The sequence below is a fragment of the Falco cherrug genome, chromosome 12, assembly GCF_023634085.1.
Source record: "Falco cherrug isolate bFalChe1 chromosome 12, bFalChe1.pri, whole genome shotgun sequence".
NCBI lineage: Eukaryota > Metazoa > Chordata > Aves > Falconiformes > Falconidae > Falco > Falco cherrug.
Genome location: NC_073708.1, coordinates 16,883,981 through 16,909,559, shown reverse-complemented (window position 1 = coordinate 16,909,559; position 25,579 = coordinate 16,883,981). Strand labels below are relative to the sequence as shown.

At 41.0% G+C, this 25,579-nt stretch overlaps 1 protein-coding gene across 3 annotated transcripts in view; it reads right to left on the bottom strand.

Moving 5' to 3' along the window:
* Window positions 1-25,579, bottom strand: part of TGFBR3 (transforming growth factor beta receptor 3) — a 121,365-nt gene that overhangs the window by 70,450 nt on the left and 25,336 nt on the right. For all 3 annotated transcript variants that reach the window (XM_055724574.1, XM_055724573.1, XM_055724571.1), the window contains one exon: window positions 1,459-1,643. In XM_055724574.1, coding sequence (XP_055580549.1) covers window positions 1,459-1,643 — 185 coding nt within the window. The remainder of the gene's footprint in view (window positions 1-1,458; window positions 1,644-25,579) is intronic.

Here is a 25,579-nt window from a genome sequence, read left to right as displayed (position 1 = left end):
TGAGAGAGGCACTGACAAATACACAGCAGATCACATAAGGCTGTTTAGTTTTTCATAAGAAATTGTTATAAAAAAATAAAAAGACAACTAGAGATTCCAACTACAATTTGCTTTTCATGCCCAGAGAACTGATTGTACCTACACTTTTTTAAGGCATTCAGAGTGCACTCCTCAGGCTGATAACCCAGTGCCTGGCAAACTAAGAAAGGCTTTAAAAACAACAAAAAAAAAAAACCCAAACCAAAACAAATATAAAAATCTCTGTTCCTCATTCCCAGCCACACACACACACACAAAAAAAAAGTGTCATTTTTCTATTTGTTTTGTGACAGTTGAACTGAAGAAGCCCTGACATTTTTGTTTAAGGGCAGCCAATGAGATTTTTACTGAAAAAATAGGAAATAACTTTTTCATCAGACACTAGACATTTCAGACAGCGTATATACTGAAAATGAACACAATAGCTGAAGTTTCATGGATGCATGCAACACACATTGAGCTGAACACACCACAAACCCAACAAGGCTGCTATTGAAGTCAGCAGAAAGACTTAGATTATGGCCAAAAGTATTTGCCCTTATTTAAATCACTATAAAAGACTCCATTAGAAGTTCTTCCAGCACAGATTTAGACCCTCTTTTTCTAAGCTTTTCCTTCTAGATCGTCATCTTTGTTCTCTCATTACAAATTCTGCTAATTGCGTACATGCACGGTGCTCTCACAGGACGCAGTACTAAGGATTTGTGTGTGTAATACTGCAAGAACATGAACTAAGAAGCTCATCTATCATGGTCTGCAGTGTTTTCTTTTCACTTCGGCACGCTGTTTTGATGTGTTTCGAGAGTAAACAACAGTACTGCACAACTTAACATCAAAAATTTTCTTCTTGTGCTGCTGCTTCCAGAGAAGCTAAAGTTATTGCCAGTCGCTCCAAGTGCAATGTACATAAGTAAGTAACTGGACTGTACTTAAGTACTACCATAGTCAGCAACACTTGCTTTCTATACAGCAGTCCCCCCTCAGTGAAGCATTACAGAGGTAAAAGAATCTGAACTTAAATATTTGTTTATAGCGGTCATGGCAGGGATCCAAAGGTATTCATGTTAATTTACAACACATTTAGGTAAATGATCTGCTTTTGAAGACAGCCAATTTTGTAAAGGCCTCTTGTAGATCAAGATCTGTTTCTTATTTCCTTTGCTCACCCCGCTACCTTTTTCAAGTGTACTTTGTGGTTGTGAAAGGTGATGGAGAGAGCAGTTGGGTGTGGAAGCAGTTTACTCATAAGACACGCAAAGCATAGGTGGACCGTATCCACGCAAACTGCACGTGCTCCTTTGTAGTCTTTCTGGCCACAATTTAGAAATAACTTTCTTCAGGAAACTCCTGTAGAATAAATCCCATTTGCAGACACACTTGTAGCCAGGGACTGGGATGAAAAGTAACTGCCCCCTTTACCTCTCTCTCGTGATGGCCAAGACCCTCTTCAGGATTTCTGAGATTGAGGACGTGCACCTCCTGCGGCAGGCCCGTCGTGCCACGGCTCGCACAGCCAGACAAGACTGTGAAACTCTCCAGTAAGGCATGGACTGGGTGCGAATTGTTCACGGGCGATAAGACACACTCACTCCTTGGCACAGGACCTGCGGAGAAGACACAGATGCACATCATTTGGAGAAAAAAGCAATACACAGACTCCACCTGCCAAATAACGATCATCCTTTTGGTCACAAAACCCACGGGAACACACAGGCAGAGGCTTTATTTTATGTTCATGATCCACAAATGAAGACGTTTATTTCTGCTGCCCTTTGAAGTTCTCATGAATATGCTAACTCATTGGTACATTTCTCTCTGAAAGTCTAAATTTGAAGTATGAGTGCCAAAACTGAAGGTAGTTTTGTCTTTACCAGGAATGAAACCAAGGAAAAAAAAGGAAAAAAAACCCCACCCCCCCAAAAAAGGCTAAAAGAAAAAAACCAAAGCAGTGATAGTGGTAGGAGGAATTGGTTCATCTTAGACATGAATTATTTGTTTATGTCAAACATTGTTATCTCCAAACATTGAAAAATGCAATCATGTATATATAACAATGAAAAGTTAATCTCTAGTATAAAGGTAATTACATCAGGAAGGATTTGGGCGAGTTGGATTTGTTGCTTTTGAAGCAGTACTGATTTATAGTGAACATCCTTCAAATACATTGTACAAAACAGCAGGCATCTGTCACATGATAAAATGAAATGTTTGTTTACTGAGTCTACTTTGTGTCTGACAGCAATTATCTACACTGATAATAGATATCTAGTCCAAAACAGAGTGTACGCCCTTTCAAATAATCACCACAGCATGATGTAGTGCCATACTCTTATATAGTGTGTGAGACACTGTGATGATATAGCAAGATAGCACAAAAGCTGAAACATACGGAGCAGTTTACATTTGAACTATATCTCAGGAAACTAAAGCAAGACAAATATTTATGAAAAGCAGCCCTGCTTTTCCAAAATGGCTCAATCCCACCCCTGACAGTAACAGATACAGTATGTTTTTGATTCAGAAGGTCACAGGAGAACGTGATTGACTTAACCCCTAATTTACACCAAAGCCGCTCAGATAAGAATTAGACTCACATGAATCAGTCAGTTCAGAAACTGCAAGGCATGAAAGAGAAATATACACTAGAAGCATGATTTTTCTTTTTTTTTCTCGACAGTGTACATCTGCAATTGAAGTAAAATGCTTCTTTCCAAAAAAGTTCAAAATGAAAGACAATCCTCAACTGATCAAATGGCAGAGCTGTCTGGTTTTGTGAAGTCGACATCCAGCTATTGTAGCATCAGAGACCATCTGATTTCGGTGTACACATATGTTTAATTATATTAGCAATGGCATACACTTGGCTGGTTAAAAAGACAGTTCACTCAAGATCCAGTTAGCAGCTGGCCATTTAGAAGTCAGAGAGTCCATCTTAAAACGGACTTTATCTGGAAAAAGCAAAGCCCCTGAGCACAGGGTCATTTCCACAGCGCCTGTGGCCATACGTGCCTTGCTCTGCCAAGGGGCCGCTCCTGAAACCCACCGGTGCACAGCACGTATCCTACCAGCTCCCACAGAACAGGAATGATCGTTAAAAGCAATTCTCAAGGCGTAAGTTATGCCTGTGCTTGGGATACAGAGGATAAACAAACCTTCTGCTCTGTGTGAGGAGCTTGGTAGTAGCACTGCTCACCACCTTGGAGGATTCAAGGTTTATTTGGAGTTTTTTCATTCCTTTTTAAGAATATGCATACAAAATGGGACCAGTCCAAGCAATGACACTCAATTTAATAATAATAAAAAGAAAACTATGACAAAGTTACCATTTGTAATGGTTGAAGAAATACTTAGAATTTGTAACAATAACACAACCAGCAGAGAGGCCTCATTCTCCTGGTGTGTAAGGACAGATCAGAGAACCTACTAACCAATTAGCCCAGCTATTGATGTGCAAGTCCTGCAGCAGACCACATTATACAACTGGCACAAAATGCATTTCTAAACTCCACAAGCATTTCTTGGGCTGGGGAACAAAGAGAGCCAAGGAGCATTTGTTCATGGAATTGTTTCTTACAGACCAGAATGGAGCTGACATTGTTAAGATGCTTCTATCGTAACACACACATGAAGAACCAGGTGCAAGACTCAGAACAAGTCAGAAATGGAGTTGCTAACAAAATCGTGCGCTTTCCTTAGCAAAGGTTCAGGAGAAAGAGCTAACACCTCCCTCTCAGCAGATGGATTCCCTTGTGAACACCTATTTCCATGCAGTCCATCTACCAATCCTCTCCTCCAGCCTTAATCTGGTCTTTATTCCGTACAATTTGCTACATTAGAGAAGACACCTGGATTTCCCCCTCAGTTCCTACAAGGACACATCCACATGAAGATGACAGCAACTGGTATGTTCAGGCTGTCTGTAACTGCCTTCCCTGCCAGCACCTGAAGTGTGCGTTGAGAAATACCTTCTTTCAAGGCCCTTTGTTCTGCTCAACATGCAAAATGGAAATACTCCTGAAGGGAGAAGTTCACGTCCTGGATCACTACGCACAGCTGAGCTTACCTGCACAACGGAGGACAGACCGAGGCATGCTCCCCCTGCCTGTGCTCCATCCCGGCGGGACGTGGGACAGATCTCCTGCAGACACCCCAATACCCTGGTAGCAAGCCAGTCTGCACTGCTGCACTAGTCTTAAGCAGGGCTTACTGGTGTAGGCCCACACTTACACCAGTACAGCTGCATGGCATCCCAGCATGTGCTGGCTCATGCCCCAGCAGCCTGGAGCACGCTGCTTCTGTCACCTCTGTTTTGAAGGAAGGGGTGCACTGAGTTGCTCTAGGCCACTCAGTATAGGAAACCAATGGGTTTGCGGAGTTACTCCATTTGGTAGAGCTGCTTTCAGACCAGCCTCACAAGCGACCAAGATACAGCCCATGAAATTTGAACCCAAGACCAGAGCTACCTACTGGAGGCTGCACTCAGACCAGATATGCTGTAAGGCTGCCCACACAGAAGGAATGATGATGGGGTAAATACCAGAGGGCTTACTCTAGGTGTTGCATTTTTTGCTGAGTTTCACATAGGTGCCTGTGTAGCTATGTCTCAAGCCCATATGACCCTCCCTAGGAACTCTAGACTCTCATGAACATTATTTCTCTTAAATGTGCTGGCAGTAACAAACCGCAAACTTCATGCACTGAAATTCGTGTACTTGCCCCATCACTAAATGGGGTGTAGTGCCATGCCCAGCATACCCCTGCATGCCTAGAGGTAGCGAAAGGAAAACTTCTAGATCACGAAGTCCACTGATGCTCAGCCTGTACATGGCACAAGACAGTTCTTTTTGCCACCTCCTCTACCTTTATGCTGTATTTTAGTCTATTCTTTCACTGCACGCACCCAAGCTATTCACCAAACAGTAACAACATTGCTTTCCAGCACTTCCTACGGCACCTACAGACCTGTCCCAGTTGAAGACAGGTAGGTGCAACCCCAAGGCACTGTCACTCCAGTGGGAGCAACAAGAGCTCTCTCCTTTCCAAATTAGCTGCTCTTGCTCTTCTTGGCTCCCTCACAGACCCCTCCTCCTGCTTATCTTCCTCCTTTCCTGCCGCCTTCCTCTGACTGGAAAGCTAGTTACTTCCCATAAGTAATTTAAATCCTACAAAATGCATATTTACTACTGTCAAAAAAACAAACAGAAAGCCCTTTCTGTGACACTACTAATCCAATTCTCTGCTTCTATTTGAAAGCCAACATGAAACCACAGCCTCATCCTGCCTGAGCTTTACCATCCTGCTGTCCTGCCCTGCACAAAGACCAGGACTGGGCTCTGCCAGCCTCCTGCTCCAGGCCCACAGCCCGTTCCTACCAACCTCACCTGCACCAGCAACACCCACACCCTGCCAAAATTCACCACCATCACTGCTTAAGCGCCAGTTCACCCAACTAACACAAGATTGCCTCATCGGCTCCAGCTCCAAACAGATACAGATACTCTCTTGCATCTCGTCCCCATCAAACTGGCACTTAAAAGAGTCAAAAGTATCTTCCAGTTTATACACCTTAGTGCAGCTACGAGCCTTTAGTCCCTTCTCTGCTGAGAACATGCACAGGCATCGCTGGACTTCTGTTTAACTTTGGAGCATGTATCCATCATCCATTTAACCTTGTTAACAAATCCTGGGTCTTACCACAATCAAATTTTAGGTGCTTAATGTCTGCAAAGCCTTTTGAGGATGGAAAGCAGGTTAGGCAGTTTTATAAGAACCGCTTATTACGTATGTATTTTAAAACGGCAAACATTTATTGAATTTAGAATTCTAGAGAATTGTTTAGTATTGAATTATTTTCCACTTCCAATTAATAACAGTATTTTAAAGGAAATCTTAACGCAGACCCAACCTGGTTTGATACTAACATCTGGAACATATTCAATACAATTTCAACATTCTTGTTTCCCATATCATCCATGCTACTAATGAGTAACATATGTTCTGCTGTAAGAAAGTAGCAGAAATGGGACTAAGACACTAAAGGGGATAATACAACAACCCAAGACCAACTCATAACTGTGATGGATTTTATTCAAATAGTAAAGGCTAATATACTTTCTGTTGTATTTCCATGGAGATTTCTACAGTGTTGTCAGCTGAAAAGTGCAACCAGCTCCTGCAAATTGTGTGAATCTGTGTGCTGGGGGCTCCACGGCACATTAGCATGGTTCCCATACGCCACACCAGAGGATACAAGCCACACCAATGGGATATAACACTCCTTAGAAGAAGGGCAGATTTATTCTAATTGATTTTTGAATGAGGGAATGACACAAATCTAGTCATTATACATAAAGGCAAAGAATGCAAAATCCAGACTTGAGGAACACCAGGGATCTCTGTGCTGTCAGGTACTGCAGATCCTGCTAGAATTCATCACTCTATATGCTGAAAAGCATGTCTTAGAGGAGGCTAAATATCCAAGCAGAGATTTCAGTATGCTCAGATGACAGACTTTCACAAAAGTTCTTTCGGAGTAGGTTAATTTAAGGACATTTTTTTACTTCAGCTAGTGACAATGACAACTGGAACAAGAAGGAAGAAAACAGACAGGATCCTCAAACCTTTTACTTTTGAATGACAACAGGGTTCTGTAAAAACAAGAGGAGAAGCCATTTTCCTTTGAACTGAAAATCTTAAGAGTCACTGTGCAGCACTTGAGCAGACAGCAATAACTTCTTCCTATAATTTTCATCACTCATTTCTAAAGATACAAGAGCATGGGCAAAGGGCCACTGTCCCACATCGAGCAATCATTACAACCTACACAACCTTCTCGTAAAGGGTTTCTGAGAGAAGCATATATAACAAAAAATTATACTCAAGGATTGAGCCAAGTAAGAAGCTACAGAAAGAAGCGATGCCTGTCACTCAACAAGAAAACATAAGTCATTACTACTTATTTAGTATGGGTGGCTCTGTAACAACTACTAAATTTCTTTCCACACACCCTTCACAAAAGACTACCTGGGAGGCCAAATTTCTGGTGATTCAAATGGCATAGGGAATAATGGACAGTGTCCACCATTAATACAAAGAGCAGCTTTTACTGCAGATGACCATGAAAAGACAGCTTTGAACTCCTAAGCGAGCACTTGAGTAAGATGTCCCTGCTCAGGATCGGTCAATTTTGGCAAGCAGTCTTAAGTCCCAAGAGATGGAAAAGACAAGATGAGACGGTAGGAAATCTCACAGCTGCTTTGTGATGAGAGGTCAGTGGCATTGAGGGGACTGCAGCATTTCTCCTCATGGTAAAGGAGAAACATTTCCACCACAATCACCACCAAGGTGGAGCTGGACTGCCCAAGGCACTTCCTGGATGATGCAATTTTCCTCTCTTGCATAAGCGTGACCCCCATAAGAAAGGTGCTGGGGAGAGAAGCAATATATTGAAAGGAAGATTTGTACATTGGACCTTCATACTAGCCAGTAGGAAGACTAAAGTAGATTACCGATCAAAGCATTTTATATTTGTATAAACCTACTGCTGATCTATTTTTGTGCCTTCCACACTGTTTGGCTGGGGAGAGGAGCAGACCATTCGGGTTTTCCTGTTCTGCACAGCTCATGGCAGCAGTACCTACTGCCAGGCAACACAGGACATGTAATTAAGAAGGATACTGTTGCTAGTCTACCATGATTTTGGTAAGGAGGAGAAAAATTCAATGACAAAATTTTGGTGTGTTTTCACTTTTCTGCCTTAGTACATAGTCAGAAACGCATGGAAATAACAAAGGTTCTGACAAACAAAAAGCAATTCTTGGATACTTCGAGAAATAAATTTTAAGGTGTGGAGTAGGGTTTTTTTTTTTATTTACACTGTGCACCTAGTAATTTAACCTTATATTTAAGGAAACTAGCAGTTACAATAGGATATGTTTAATATTGCAATAAAAGCTTTCATATTTTAGAGGGCTAGAGAATGAGAAAAAAGATATAAGCTTACTTTATTAAATAAATTCCATTCTAATTTGGATATTCTCTCCTGTCATTTTCGTGTTTACCCAATACCAGAAAAAAAAAAAAAAAAGTCGTCTGACATTTTTATAGCATGTCCCAACACTTATGTAATTTACTACTGCTACTACACATTAGGTCTTACAAGCTCTTCCTCATGCAACTACGGACTGTGTTGAAATCAGCAGATAACTGCCTTCAATAAGACTATTTACATAAACTAGGAATTCCCCAGGAACAGTATTTTAAAACTTCTTAAAAGCTCACATTTTCCTCATTTGTTGAATAACTCTGATGAGATGCACCATACCTACCAGCTGGTGTCAAGGAATTCAGAGCAAATTCTACTTTAGCAGAAGGTGCAGCAGAGCCCTTACGAGCTGCAACCACAGCAGGACTGAAATAGAGTAAATGTTCATGAAAGCCCTTAAATGCATTTTAGGGCTTTGGCAGAAATGCACAGAAGGAGTAAAAAAGTCCATGAGAAAATGATATGCACAAAAAATGATGTGGGGGCATATGAAAAAAAGGGGACGGAAGCATTGTACTGAAAACACAAACACAGTACAGCTGTTGTACACAGGGCTGGGTAAGCTTCCCTTCATAACCTTAATTTTCAGGGAGTTCATTTACCACCACATCTAGCACAGGCTGCTTGTCAGCAAGAAAAGAATATTTTGTCATGATAGAACTACTTTGGACTGAATTACCACAGGGGCAAGGGGAAGAGGTGTAAAATTACAGGGGAAAAGATTCACAGACATGAACTGATTTTGGCCATTTTGAAAAATCAAATCAAACAAAGCACCCAAAATTTCAGACTCCACATACATCTACTTAAATGAGTGAGCTATAAAACTTAAACCAAGAAGAAGAAAAACATATCCTCAAGAAATATTCACCACAGATGGCAAGATTTGGTTGTAGGAGGAGTTAAAACATACAAGTTATACTAACTAAAAACATGTGCTTATGCAAAAACACAGCAGCAGTTCCCTATTCCAATGCTCAAAGCCCACTGATCTTCTCAAAGCAACTCCACTTCATGACACATCCCTGCTCCTTCACCCTTTTCCCAAGAAAAAAAAAAAAATCAACCAACCTATACTGTCTGAAACTATACATTAGCCTACATACTTCATCTTTACATTGTTTTCTACTGTTAATGCTATGTGCAATCAATCCCTTGCTCTATGTGCTCTCAATCCCCAACAATCAACCCCCAATTAATTCCCATTCCACTATCATCAACCCTGCCCAGACTCATTCCATGTATGGGGCAAACTGTTCAGATAGTTCAATATATTAGATTACACTTAACCCCTAATATATTTTGATCCTCTGTCTTCTGCAGCCTTTGTAGACATTCCTGTTATGCAGAACAAAGTTTATCTCGCATCTTCTGCCTACCCACTGGGAATCACTCAGATCTACAGATGACATTTGCTGTGATGTTTGGTACAAATTCCTGATGCTGGTTTCTCCTTCTAAGCAAAATAATCTTTTACGTCTCTCTGGAATATGTGTTGCAAAATAACCATTCCCACTGCTCCTAGGCACTGGTAAAAGCACAAGGTTTATCTCATCTGTTTAGCAGAGATGATCTATTCGCAAGTGATGCCTGTACAGATCTCACATTTTTTTTTCCATGCAGGAAAAAATGCAAGTTACATTCTGAAAGAAGAAATGCTTTCTTCCACTTTCTTAAAAATAAGCTTCTACTGATGTTTTGTCCTTACTAGGATGTAAAAGTGATGCAAGTTCAATTGGACTCAACTTCTGTAGCAACGTACTGCTACTTAGAAATAACAAATTACACCTAAGCTATCCGTTTTATGAAAAAAAAATTAAAATAAATAAAATGACAAAGTCAAATTCATTCGTTATACCACAAAACTCATCTCAATACCTGAGCAAGCAAGGCAAAGCTAGGCAATGTCAATCAGTCAGTGTAGTGTTTAACAAAAGAAACTCCAGCTGTCTTGTTTATACACCTATTAAACTAATCAAACAGAAAAGGCAATGAATGAAAAACCTGTTTCGTTTAACATCCGCTGAGCGCCATTTTAAGACATTGCTACGCATGAGGCATAATCTTAGAAAACAAACATCTGTACCTGGAAAACAAAGAAGCCTTTCAAAGCAGATGTACTGTACCACAGGGCTACGTTTTATGTAACCTCTGCTGTTCCTACTTTCTGACCAGAAGCACTGTCAGAGCCCTACCTTCCCTTGAGGTTTGCAACTAAATGCTGCTTACAGGAACTTTTCTCTAGTATTTTTCCATGCCTAAACATGCAAACTCATCCATACATGCTCCCTCTCTCTCTCTCCCTATCCCTTCTACCAAGCAAGCATTTGCAAACCACTCCACTAACATAGGAACATCTTTTTAATCTAAATCATTTAAACAGAATGGCATGAATGTGTTGACTTTCATTTAAATAAACCCAGAAAACACAACTTCTGTCTTCCATGCCAAAGGACTTAAAGTAGTCTACCAGTGTTTCAGAAAGGGTTTCTGAGTTTTTCCAGTTGTTATCCTTCAGTAGTAGAAAACAGATAAGTTTCCAGCAATTGGTCTAAAATTCAAATGTAGATGATCCTCTGGCATGAATCTCAGGTCTCACAGAGCACCTATCCTTTTTTTAACAATGGCAAACATTACTTCCCACCCCCAAGACACAGCTGTATTTCAGAAATGCCTGACTTCCATCACAAATTTGTATCAAGACTGCAAAAGATAAGGAATTATTTCAGATAACAAGCAGTACCTAAGGCACAAGGATTACTTGCATCTTAACAGCCTTAGTGGAAGAACCAACTGTATCATTCAGTTTACATCACTCTTAAGGGATGAAGCTGCCTTCAGCACCATGAGGGTACAGAGGAAGAAATGAACAAACACAAACTATTTCTAACATTCCTTGCTCATTATTCCAAACAACATTCAAACTTTTTGTTGTGAAAGTCTCTTTTCCCCAGAGATAGCCCATAAATTGCCTCAGATTTATCCTCTTTACCGTAGAAAGGATAGGAAGTTGCATGGAAACAATGAATGGAAGTGCACATTTTATCAGGCAATGACAGGAAGCATTCTGCTTGGTTTACATGAGAGCTCCGTAATTGAGGCCAAAAGGGAAAAAAAAAAAAAAAAGAGCCTATAAAAATTAAATGCCTGCTTAGAGCAAAAATAACTAGAACAGGTTTCAAAACCATTGTATTTTTTAATAAATAGGTATTGAAACTCCTCAAATCATCCTACCCACACTACTGCTGTTACTGATTTCCTGAAAATGAGTAAATTAAATATGACAGAGAAGGAAATTCCAGACTTCGTAAAATCAGTTTCAGGAGGCAAAGAGAGAGAACCATACCTACTTTCACGATCAGCCACACAGAACTCATGCATCATCAAAAAGCATGCACAAACACACACGTGTAAACACAGATCAGACCTCAGCAGTCTATGCTTATCTAAGAAAACAAGTTTTCCGAGTCTCTCTCAGCAAAATGCTACCTACTTAAATTGCAAATGTATACTTCAGCTCTTTGTATACTCATGGGTATTCTTGAAAGTGCTGATACAAACTCTAATGATTTTCGAGCCAACACAGGAAGTGTTGGTATCCCATCACAGGCAGCATCAACAGGTATCAAAATATACAGTAACAATAAGATTACAGAATATACTCACTAGATTGGGGGCACAGGTAGGATTTTTGGTTTAAGTGGATTTGGTTTTGCTTGTCTGGGGTGTTTGGGTTTGGTTTGTTGGGGGTTTTTTTGTTTTTTAAGTTTAGTTCAGAATGATTTAAAAATAAAAAAATCCTCTGGCAGTTTTTCAGAAATGCAAGCAGCTGTCAGGTGCTTGATCTTCACTGACTTCCATTTGGAGCTACATACAAAGCCATCTTCTGCCCCAAAATACATGCTGCTATATTGGTTGTCCACAGAGGAGTACCATGCAGTGAAAAGAGTTTATCTCCAAAGTCTAACTGATGGCTAATGAGGGCAACATCAAGATCAGGAATTTAAAGGTACCTCATGTTAACTGATTCAGGGTGTATACCAACCACAGAGTTGACAGCTACTCTTACAATTTAGTAACAGCAATTACAAAATTTTCTGAAACTATTAGACACTCAACATTCTAAATGATTACTGTATTACAGACTTCTACAGATCATTAACAGATTTTCCTTTGATTTGTAACATTAGCATCTTTTTTGACAGGTCATCCAAGCTCCAAAATGAAAGCATAGCTGAAGTTTTCCTTTTCAATTTTTTTTTTTTTAGGCCCAAATAGCTTGCTTTTCTTCACATACATAGACACACTGAACTTACAGGGGCGCTGCCTGTGCCATTTTTCCCTCTGTGTGCTCCTTTCCATAACCCTCCTAGACTTCCCTGTAATATGTCTTCTTTTCTACCCGACCCTTATTATTCCATGGAACAGTTCCTACACAGCCCGCTCAGCTTCACCAGCACTTGTTATTCACTACATCTACCTACACGGGGCTCACCTTTCAATAGGATGTCTTACTTTTACCTATCGATTGGATTATTGGCAGGTCATTTTTTGGTTTTCAGGGAGGGAACAATGAATTCTGGATGTTGGTGCATACGGGTGCACGCACATCTGGAGAGACAGAGGTGGTTTCCTTTCAAAGATACCTTCTTTTTGACAGCGGCAGAGATGCCGAGTACCAGGCAGCACAGCTTTCAGCTCAACAGCAACTTGCATGCAGCCTTCTGCTTTAACTTTGCCGCTGCCCCGGAGGGTGCGTGGGAGACTTGCCATTCCTGTCTAACCCATCTGAGGAGCAGGCTAGCAGCCACCGCCTCTAACCCTTGGCCAGTACTGAAGCATGTGGACCCTGCTTGCGACACCAGGCGCTCAGTGAAAAGCAGATGGAGAGAGCTTTTTGGTTTGGGAGTTGTTTTCTTCCCCCCTTGGTTTTGCAGTCAGAAGCCCTTCTGTGCGGACATATAGGTGTTTCACTCTAGCATGAAACTTTATAAGCCTTCCCCTCCCTAATCTCAGCTAGCACGTCAGGAACATCACTTTATACTAAAAAAGGGAACATCTGCTCAGTGCTGAATGTCAGGAAGATCTGATAAACATGCCGCTGGCCGCAGAGTCGAAATGAGAGCAGCGGCTTTCAAACACGCGATTTGCATGCTGCCAGCCAGACTGGGATGCGCTGGGGCCGCCTCTCCTACCTCCTCAGCTGCAAATGGATTGAAAATCATCAGTGGACAGGTCCCTTCATAAAATGAAGAAATGATGCTCTGTTACTCTGGCTTCCAGCTGCGGCAGTTGGCAACTGCTTGCCTCAGTCCCATCAAATGCAGTGGACCTCAGAAGCAGCAAAAGCCAAAGGGAAGGAAACAGGCTTGGGGGAAGATGGCTCTGAAAGAGTACTAGACCTTTCCTAATTAAAAATAACAAGATTTCAAGTTCAATTGAAGGCTGAATTCCTGTAACTGACCCTTTAAGGATGAGTTCACTATCGCTGAATGTCTCACTGCACAAACCTTGAAAACTGATCTGTGTTAAGTCCTTAAGCAAAACAAATCTTCCCTCCTCAAAACACTTAAAACTTTCAGTCTCATCTTGAAAAAAGTAAAAAAAAAAAACTATACAAAAAAGAAAAAAGGCAAGAAGTACAGTAGTCTTCCCCAGCCCCCACTCAGTTAACCAAATCTGCTCAGCCTCTGTTGTAGGATCAGCAAGGATATCAATTCTGGAATATATCCTACTACAGGTTTTCTCTTCAGGCTTGTGAATTTTATTATCTGGTTTGTTTTAAACTAAGAAGGACCCTGTGCCCAAAATCGTTCAAGGCTCTGTGCCTAAAGGAGAGGAAGAAACACCAGTTCAGTCCCAGTACTGAGAAGTGCTTATAGAGTCCTAGCTCTGTCCTGAACCCAAGGGCAGCATCCCCCTGGACAGAGGAACATTGGCCACACTCCCCTGTTTGAAAGCCATAAAGCTGAACGCTGGCAAATGTTTTTCCAAGTTCATCGAGGTACCTCAGACAAGCTGGCTGGCCCAGGCTGGTGCTGGAGATAGCTCAAGCCACAGTTCAACCTCCAGTGAGGTTGAGGCTATAAACATAAACAGAGCAGTGGTCCTGCAACTGTGGTCCACAGGTCACAGATAGCTCAGTTGCTCAAAAGCGGTCTATGTATCCACATTTTCTTTATATCAAATTCAATTACAAATTCTGATGGATAAGGTACCTGACAGTCCTTACAAAATTCTGAGGGTTGACTATGCACCTAGATATTGCTGCACAACACAAAACAACCCACACGTCTGAGTCATTATAAACAGAAGACAATCAGAACATCTTTCAGTAAGCACCAACACCAACAATAAAAAACAAAGTTTCACCAAGTAAGAAAAGAAAATATTTGGAGAGCTCTAAGTACATTTGGTGTTAAGCAAGGGACAGAATTTAGCACAATGTCTAGCAGGCCATGGTCAGCCAAAATACAGTGCATTCCACCTGCCATCAAGTTTTTCAATAATATAACTTGATAATTTTTTACTTGAGTACCTTTCCCCTGCTTTTTATTTAAACACAAAATGATCACCCAAAGTCACTCTTTATTCTACCTCAAAATTTCCACTCTACTTCATTTAAAGTAATAATACAATGAAAATCCAAAAATACAAGAAAAACTTGGGGTGCAAAGAAATACATGCAGTAACGTGAGCAGCTGACCTAATTTAGGCTTTTAGAAACATTTATCTTCACTATTTCCACACACGCCAATTATTCCTCAAAAATGTCTCCTATGATGATATTTTTGTTTAAAATAATAAAAAATCATTTATCATGCTAGTTTTCAAGCTCCTTGGAAAAGATATACATTATACTATAAATCCCCTATAGACATGATTATCTTAAGCTACACAATAAGCTTATATAGTATGTTAATACTATATAATTAAAATATGTAAGTTAATATATGTCCACAGGCATCTGCCCATGTTTTATAAACAGTGTCAAATGACATCTGGTAAAACAAGATAAGAGTTTTCTAAAGTCCACAGCTAGGGTCTTGCAAACATTACTTAAAATACTTATTACCAAATATTTAATTCCCTCCTGTGTGACAAAGCTACAAAATTACTTTAACCCTCAAAGACAGGCAAATAATTACAAAAATGGAAAAGCCAGGCCTACCAAAACTTGCAGCTGTTAAAAACTAAGTGTCGTAACAGCAGAGATATAAACTACCTTTAAGTTCTCACGCAATGGCCCTTACCCATGCCAGCTAATCCCCACAGCCATCATTTTTAAGCCACCTGAGCACGATCAGCGTTGGCTGACCATAGCCATGATGGCTCACGTAGTTCAGCAAAACCATGAATATTCCCAAAGTCAGCAACCAGCAAGGACTTGGCTCAGCGCATTGAAAATGCATGCAATAAAACAAACGCTCTCTTAAAGGACACCCCTCACACAGTTTTGGTGGTAAAAAAAAAGGGAATCTGGTTTCCGCACATGATGTAAAATTACATTCTCCCCCCTTTATCTATTCTCAGTTAGCACTTGGGATTCAAAACCTCCGTCTATTAGACTAGACCTGCCCCCGAGGTGACAAGTCAGAGGGCAGCCACCACAGGAAATGAAACTCACGCTGCAGAAATTGCAGCACCGCTGCGCGCCCAGGAGATGGGAGCCCTTATGCCACGGAATAGCACAGGCGGACATGTGGGGACACACGGTGGTTTGGCTGGGTACTGGGGCCCAAGCCAGGGCAGCAACTGGGCACCATGACCTGGTACCGGGTGTTACACAAAGCTTGCTAGGAAGAACCAGCCCAGGTGCAGGACAGGCCCCCAGGCACCAGGTGGCTGGCTGGCAGGTGACAAATGCTGTGCCTGGCATCTAGGGCATGGCTCTGTGCTTCACACACTCTTGTTGAATTAACCTAATGCTTTTTATCCAAACAGTATCTTTTTTTCAAGGAGACTGAAGGAACTGTCAAATGGTTTCACCCGATCAGCTCTCAGTCCAGGTTAGACCTACCTCCCTCCAGCTTTCAGCAGAAGCAGGGGAATGCTATTAAAAGAAAAGCTGAAAATGAGGATAAGGATCAGGAAGCCTTACTTACTGTTCTGATTAAATGGATCCCAAGTAAATCCTGTTTGGTTTACAGTCTTAAAATTATCCCAGGTTACTGTCACAGCATCTTTTTATGGAACAACATGTATCCTTAGAAGATGCCACAGATCTGAAAACCACTGCACACCTCTCATTTTACAGACAGTTCCTCTTCACATTCACTTTGTAAGACCACTGTACTATCTGAAGGCCTAAAACCACACACAGCTTCACCTACATAACTAAGGAAACAGGGTGGTTTGCTAAAATACCACAGTATGCCCAGGGAGAAGTTTGCAAGGATATAGAAAGGGTCAATATTAAAAATTAAAGCCTTCTAGCCATGATGGAAGAGGTTGCTTGTGCACAAATGCACTGCAGTAGAAGAGCCTTGGATAAAGTCTTTTTGGATCAGCATGAAATGCCATCTTGCCCTGCACTCACTGGACTTTTTCCAATATAAAAAGGAGTGACCATTTGTCAGCTAACAATGTAAAGCAAACAAGCAAATAACAACCCCAAAAAACCCAACCAAAACCCCCAAAATTACGATCTGCAATGTACTCCATTCCTTTCCGTCAAAAGCAGAAGGATTTTCATTCCAGTTCAGGGTTCCCATGGAAAGACAGACCCTGGGTGGATACAGAGCAATATAGCACCTGCATCCAGTATGTCCACATACTGCGGTCATTTGTCCAGGACTTTCAAACACCAGGAAACAATTCCAGACCAGCAATGGTAGGTTTAACCAAGCTCCAAGATCCCAGAAAGTCCTAAACAAACATCCAAACTCCTGCTACTCTGTCAACAAGAAGCTTCCAGGCAGAAAAAGACGACATAGTGAAAAAGGGTAGACTACTTTCTGATAGTCTTGGGTAGCCTGCTGCAGACAGGCAACATCTAACTCAAGAGGCCAGCTACACTTACAGAGATTGAATCTGAAATACAGATGAAGGTCCAAGTGGTCAAAAGTAGCTCGAAGTATGATTAAAACCTGTTGTTTCTTGGAATTGCATGTATTTCAATGTCTGCATCCATTCCGCCCAACTGGTTGTTGGGGTCATGCCAAAATGACTACCAGCTGCCAGGTACCTGTATGAAAGACACCAGCCCCTCCAGCACAGAGAGATGATTAGTCATATCCAACATACACAGAGCGGAGAACCAGAAAGTCTGAATCAACAACACAGAATTTGAACAACAAAATCCAAATCCCTTTCCATTGTTGTTTTTTGTTGTGCAGGATGACTTGATACACAGTTTGTTGCCTCAAAGATGGAAAAGCACCTCTGATTCAGACCAGCTCTGAAACCATCTAATCATAAACAGCTGTTTATCTATGGTCTTTAATCATAAAAGGCTTTCAAAGAAAAATAAATAAACATCTTCTCATCAACATCCAGATTTGTTTGCTGGGCACAGTATCTGCCTAGATCAAGTGCATGGTTTTTCTCATCTGCTGCTGCTTCTATAAAACTGTTAATATTCAGACAATTAAATAAATTATCTCCTCTTCAACTGCTTTTGGATTATAGCTATGAAAAGCAGAAACCACCTTTGTTTTTTCCTCCCAAAAGTGGAAGAAATTGAACTTTGTCCTCTTAATAAGGCTGACTCAACAGGATGAGTGGAATACAAGTGCAGAGGTCAAATGCCCTAAGAAATCCGTGTTTTGAACCTCCAGACAAAAAGGCTGACCAGAAGCAACAGAAACAATCCCTGAACATTAACAAGCTCAGTGCTTACACCACACTCGGAAAACAGGCTCTGTTTAAAGTTTGATGCTACATACTAAACTCAGCTGTTAAGCTAATACTGAAGTGTGAAAAACAACCAACCAACCCTCCACCAGTCCACAGGCCATTCCAGCACAGGTCACTGTTGCCATCATCACAGTGAAGTTATCGCAAAGCAAGATGACCTAGACCAGAAATGCCAGGTCCATCTGTAAGCCTACACAAATATTTTTGAGAGTATTTTCAAAGAGTCAAGGATCTGAGACTTGTGAAATGCTTGGACTCAGCAAAACAGATGTAGGTTTCCTAAATACCTAACTATCATTTAAAGGGCAACTTAGCTCTTAAGATAAATGGTTTGCACTAACACGATTCTATGGCTGTATTTTCCCCTTTTATAACCTGTTAACACTACTACTACTAATTTATAGGGAAAAAGAAATTTAGCCTTGAAAAAGGGAGCTTGTCCTTAGGCAAATAACTTGGCTTTTAAATGAGACTTCAAATTAACCCTATTTACCTAACACAACATGTTCTCTTTGAATGCTTTACACAAAAAACACCACTTGACTGTTATTCACATTGTCCTTTAAAAAAGGCAAAACAAAACATATTGTTTAAAAAATGGAAGATAAACTGATGGTGGGAATATGTAATCATCTAACACTTGGCCATGCCCCATGCCCTGCCTGACCTTCCACTCCCCTGAACGCAGTAGTGCAGCCACGAAACACAATACCAGCGTCAGTGGGAAACGACAGAGACTCACAAACTCTACTGAAATTAAAATCTCAGAATGATGCAAGAAAAATTGGGACTGGGAAGACTATTTTGTATCAGTTGCCAGGAGAAGCAGGGCATGAAGGCACACGCTCCCTCCTCCTCCAGGCACCGCACCCTGCCGGCTCCTCTCCACATGGGCTGGGACACTCGGAGGACTTCCCCAGCCAAAGCCAGCCAAAAGCACTTCCAGGCGAGGGGGAAGCCCTCATGCCTCCTCCTTCCTGCTCTCCCTCATGCATCAGTGATATCCATGAACTGTACAATATAGATTTGATAAAAGAAATTATGCTTTATTTCCTTCAATTCTTTACTTCACAGTCTTTGCCTTCTACTCTTTCTTTTCACAGCTTCTCACTTCTCAGTCAAACATCATACTTACTTCCTTAAGCCTCTACAATAAAAGTTAAACCACTACAATTTTTTTGGTTGATAGCATCATCTCGTACACCCTGATTGATGCATGTTCAAGACTGCCTTTGCCAGTCTTTGTTTCATACCTTTTTTCATTATAATCTCTTTGGAGCAGGCATCACTTGGGCCTTAGCAAAAGGATATCCATTCTGCTTGACTTGTAAGCGTCCAAGCTCGGGTATTCCTATCTGCATAAACACTATGTGTCACTAGGTCATCACAACAGAAGTCCATGTTGCAGGAAGATAACAAGGCATGACGTGTTTCAACACACAAGTGTTATCTTGTTTGACCAGATACTACCATGACTCCAATCACAGCGTAACCCAGCCCCAGAACCTCATATGAAGCCAATTATAGGGGGGGGGGGGGGTGTGGGGAAAGATTATACGCACCAAAAAGTGTTTATAAAAACAGAAATGCCAGTCTTGAAAGACTGAGAGAGCTTTACCACCAAAAAGCTACCTAGTTCTTTAGGTGACAAATATATCTACAATTTCAATAAATGTTGCTTTAATTAAATAGTACCTGTATTTGTGGTTTGCTTTTCCATACAAAGTGATTTTCTCCATATGCATCCTGTAGCCATGCTACAGCCTTCAATTCAAAAAACTTGTTGTCTTTTAAGAGTTATTCTCTCAACCTAAAATTAAATTTCAGGCCCCTCCTTATGCCTAGGCACAGTAGCATTCTGAAGAAAAACCTATAAGCAGTATTACAATACTAAAGAACAATTTTTTTCTAGGGTCAGAAATTATTTGCAAGTTAAAATGCATTATACACTTACCTATTTTTTAATTAAAAGCTCATTTGGGGATTGTGTGAGAACCTCAGTACTTCTTACCCCCTTCTAAACCGTGAGATTCTATGGCAGTTCTGTTTTTCTTTTTTAAATGAGCTTTAATTTTGGGTAGCCTGTTCTGTTAAAATAAAGTCTACAGGGCATTATCCACACAGAGAGCTGAAGGTCACTACCCAACTGTGCCCATTATCTCATTATATGGCCTAATTCTGTAATGTGTTTTCTTCCGGGATGTGATAATTAGCTTTGTGTTTCTTTGTTTTTAACAAAAACTTGGAGACACCGGAATCTTTTGAGGAAACAGTGAATCATTTTGGAAGGCTGTGTGCAGTTAGAGTCAAAGTTACAACCCTTCCCAGATCTTACAATTTCATGGCCTCCACTTCCCAAAGGAATCTGCTCTTGGATCCCTGCTTTTAGGAAAACAGCTCCAAAAGAATATGAGTACCAATAAATTGGAATTTTCTGGTGAGAAACATCTCAATATACACATTCAGAAAATGAAAATTCATTCTAAATTGGCCACAAAATCCACCGAGAGACCATGTGTTTTCCTTTCCACAGAGGATTCAAATCATGGTAATATACTTGCAGCTTAATCAAGTTAGGGCCAGCAAGTATGTATTCTGTAACACAGCCAAGTCCTGAAGTCGTTACCTTAAACCCAGCGTACATGCTGAACACTTTAGCAGCACATACCGCCTTCAACTCCCATTGAAATCTGTAGATTCTTGTGGGGATGCTGGTTTTTTATTATCTCACAGGGTCAAGCTCTTAGTCCTTAATCAGGCAGGAATCCAGATGAGGTCCATGGGAGATTTGCCAGAGAAAGGACTAAATGGAGAGCGAGAAAGGATGACTCTAAACAACTTGGGAGCAGATCTTTATACAGAACAGACAGCCTGCATATTGTATGCCTGATTCATAGGGAGTAATTTAGCTCACGCAGATGGCAGCCACATGTAAAAAGATTTGGCCATATATATCCTGTGCTTGTGCCTCTTCTTCATGGAAAAGAGAACGGCTCATCACTGGATGGGCATGATTTCAATTATCTAAAATGTAAATTTTGACTGAGTCCAGTAATGCCTGTTAAAGTAACCATAAAAGAATATAAATTCAATTGTAAAATAAACCACATACTAACTAGTACCCTTGAGTACTTCTCTGCCCTCCAGACCTCCACCAGAAATTAAACACAAAAACAAAATAGTTCCCAACAAACAAGTAAAATTGCTCACTTAAGAAACATCTCTCAAAAGGCTATCTGCAATATCAGCCAGAGCTCTTAAATGAATTACTAATGTGTCTCCTTCCATTTCCCTTGAGGTAAAGTTTTGTTTAAGGAGTTTCTTACTAAGTGCCACCACTTACTCATCTTCTTTCTATTTAGGAAAGAATTCACATGCTGCTTGTTGCATCCCTTCTTCCCTTCCAAAATGCAAAAAGACTTTCTCCTCCTTGCCTTCCTTCTGCCATTTCTTCCCCTATTAAGCATGTGCGCTTTGTGTTATCCTGCTGGATTTCTCCCCATATAGTCTGACAAGGGCATTTGAAGAAATGTAGAGATGTGGTTCCACAAGAGTTAATGGAGTCCAAATTTTGTTAATGTACTGACCAGCTGCTTGTTAGCTGTAACCAAAAAGAGCATGCACATCAGCAGTTAACTTTTAAATGCATTTTCAAAACTATTAATGAGTTGAAAACAATTCAAGCCCAGGACATGAGTACAGTGTATACTCCCAGGCAAACATCAGATATAAAAGGAGAACCGAGATGGCCTCCATATGAAATCACAATGGCTCCTACAATGGCTCTTCTCCTCAAATAATCTTTTATTGACTTTTGCCTTTTTTTTTTTTTTTTAAAGGAAGTTAGGGAAAAGAGTTTCAACTCAGGAAATAAGTCATTTGTGCCCAATGCTAACTAACACATAAGGCATGTAGCTCAGTATCATTGCTACCCAGAAAAAAAGTCTCAGGGAACCTCAAAGCCGATTCGGGTTTCATAAAAATATACAATGTTCACATGCACCTCTAAAGTACTTCCCTTGCAGAGGCCCCACAGGTGCCAAAATCCATCTCCCTGTGTATGGCAAGGGTTCAACTCCCATTTAAGGGCTCACCTGAAGAAGTCAAGAGCCCCCTTGACACTACAGATGGCAGGGACTCAGACAGGGATCCCCAACTCCAGTGATGGACAAGAAAAACCAAGACTTTCGGGGGGGGGGGGGGACGGGACACGGGACGGGACAGGACAGACGGACATGCAGGTAGACTCTGTAAAAACTAACCACGAAATATTAACGCAATGTAAAAGCCCGAGGATGTCCATGCTGCAAGATCACAGCAGCTTTCTTGCCACATGACTTAACTGGAAGCAGATACTTCAGTGAGCAGGGTGGCTTTTCCCTTCTAACAGAAAGGCAAACCAACAGTCCAGCCCTACACGCCCTACATATGGGGTGAGCGGTCAGAAACCCTACAGCGAGACTTTCAGTGACTTGGCAACACTTAGAACAGCACAACTTTGTTTTCAAGAACAATCAGTAAAGGACAGTGTTATTTAGAAAACAGTCACAATATCCTGGAACTTACTAGATGCAAAATAACTTTGCACTGGAGTCAGCAGTCTGTGGGTCCTCATACACATTTTGCAAGCTTTATAACAGTCCCCCAGAAAGGGCATTAAATAAAATGAGTAATATCTCTTCCTGCTACATATCACAGGTACACAAAAAAAAAAATCTATCATTCAGTCAGCACGTGGCGGTGGCAGTTCATACAGTAAAATCTGTTTTGCTGGAATTTGTAACAGTGTGAAGGTGGCCACTGCTATGCATCTCACATAATTAAAAAAATACATATTTAGGTATTACTGTTATTTTTGCAGAAGAAAATAACATTCAAACAACCCATTTCAACGTATCCATAATTAGGGAGTAACATCAGGTTTTGATTTGGGGAAAAGAAACAAGAACTAGGGACTGCCCTTCCCAACTGACAAAAGTTGGTTATTAAATAAACAGTATTTTAATACAAACAAAACCTAAGCAGACAAAGAATCTAAGACAGGGTCTGGTTAAGTCACTGCAAGTTTTTTTCATATTTTTGGTGGGGCTTAGATAAGCTCAGATGTTTCAGGCTTTCGCTGGCTAACACTGTAGCCTAACACTGAGTGTGAGGGGTTCCAGCTCAGAGTCCAGACAAGGACCACTGCCTCATTTCTTTAACAATTTTAATAGGAAAAGCATGCAAGTTTCAACGGTGCATCGTACAATGGTACGTTGTACAACGGTGCATTTCCTTTCCATAATGTATTGTATATCACTGTTGGAAACTCTGCTAAGCTGGCAAACCCTTCTTATGGGTACAGTTACATCAGTTACATGAACAACAAAGCATTTCTGTCAGCTTTTCGTGTACTTTTGAGTAAGGAGGGGTTGCTGTGCAATAAATCAAATTGTTTCATTGCCACATGCTCCAATTCTGACAGGATATGTTTAACTTGGTGGCTGATGTCTAACCGTACCACCAGGTGAATGACAGATACTTGAACAATACTTTGATACTCCACTTCTGTAAGAGGAAATTCAGTTTTGATCTAGTACAAACATGAGCTGCTGGAAAAAAAAAAAGGGAGGCTCCCCTACCTCTGCCTTTCAAGGGTCCCTGTGTTTGCTCTAGCCATCACGAAGATGCAGAGAAAACCAAACACTCTTCTAGGACCTCAAAAGCTCTCACATAAGCACACAGGAGCCAGGCTGAAACTTGTTCTTCTGATCAGTGGACCGTTAAACTTCCATTCCCTTCCATGAAGTTAACACCCATTATTTTACTAACATTTCATAAGATCTGTGGTAGTTTACTGGCCGTATAATGTACAGGCAGCCTTAACATCACACTGCAAGGGAAGGTTTTTGGCTAAGGGTAATAAGCCTGACTCCGTCCCTACTTTAAAAACACCAGCCTCTACTAATTAACTGAAGAGTGGCACCAACATTTTCTAATGGGATACAAACAACTGAATAAAAAGACACCCCACACACACACATTGAGGTCAAACGCAGACCTGACTCATAATAAAAGAGAAACAAGGCAGAGCAGTTCAGCAGTCCCACTACTCTCAGCCCTACCACCAATGCCACAAACTTGGCCAGAAAAGAAGAGCAAAGCTCTTGTTGAGCACAAACGCCCTTTTCTCTGTATAACAGCGCTACAGGAACAAATCAAATATATTCAGAAATAAAGCACAGAAGTGCACTCTCATTCACCAATTAAGTGCCCCTAATATATTAATTAACAGTTTAGTCAACCACCTAGGACAGTCAACTGCAGCTTTCATTCACCATAAATGCAAAGAGAGACCCCATACATAACCCACAATACATTATTAAGTCATTGTACAAAAAAAATGTTTGTATTAAAAACTTCCACTGTAACTGCACTGTTGTATTTAAATGTTCTTTGAGATTATCCAGAAGATTACAAGGATGGTTGTTTAGAAAGTCTGTGCCAGCTGCTCTATGTGTGTATTAGGAGCATTACAAAGGCATCAAATACCCATTAGTGATGACATCACCCTAACTAAGAAAACATACCGATACACATCTTGGATACAGTTACAGTGAGGGGTTAGACACAGGAGGAAGAACGTACCCCCAAGGAAAGAGGGGAGTAGAGAGCATCACAGGATCCCATAGGAAGCGAGTCCCTTCATTGGCACTACAGCCCTTGCACACCAGGTTCCCACTAAACCTCTAACTGTACCAGCTGTGGACTACTTAACAAAACAGTGTGGAGCAGCTAACAAGAAGCAGATCAGAAGAAAAAGCAAACCCATGTATCAAAAATGGAGGAGGAATATCTAAAGACTTCAGACCAGAATAACAGTATTGTTACCACCGCAGAACACGAACCCTAGGATTAATTCCATTAAGGAATATGGAGCTGTGCTACACTGCTCTAGAATTTCTGCCAAAAAATTGCCCTAGAGACGTCATGTTATGTGACCACAGGTCAGGATCATGTCTGTCAGGACCAGACACCTACCGACTGGTTTGGAATGGGATTAAAGGGCAGAAGATGTAGCAGCTCTGTGCAGAACATTACAGTCTAAACATGAACCCCTTCCAGCTGCAGGGGCTCACAGCCCATAGAGAAGCAAATTGAATCCCCAGAGATGGATTCCAGCAAGAGACTGCACCAAGGAGCACTGGGGCACCAGCATGCAGGCTGGCACCGAGGAACACTTGAGGAAAATCATATCCCTTCCACTGGAACAGCACATTGCTCCTTTCAAAACTTTAATGAAAGCGGCTGGAAGAAGGAGGCAACACAGGTATCAGAACTGAATCAACTTCATTAGTTCAGTCAACTAGAACAAAAAATGTTGATTGGTCTAATTAAATTAATCCAGTCCACTAGGCCAAAAAAGCATTGAATCATTGCTCAAAAAATCCTCCCTAATAAATCTTGATTTCAGTCTAATTTTTCTTCGAGCAATCTTGACAAATCATAGACAGATACATGAATACTTGACCTATAAAACCATCTTAAGCACATCAGTATTTCTCTGGAGAAAGAGGGAAGCTACATTCTAGGACTCCTCAAGGCGGGTACACACACCCCAAAAAAACCCCCAAAATTCTTTGTTAGCAAACTTTACCC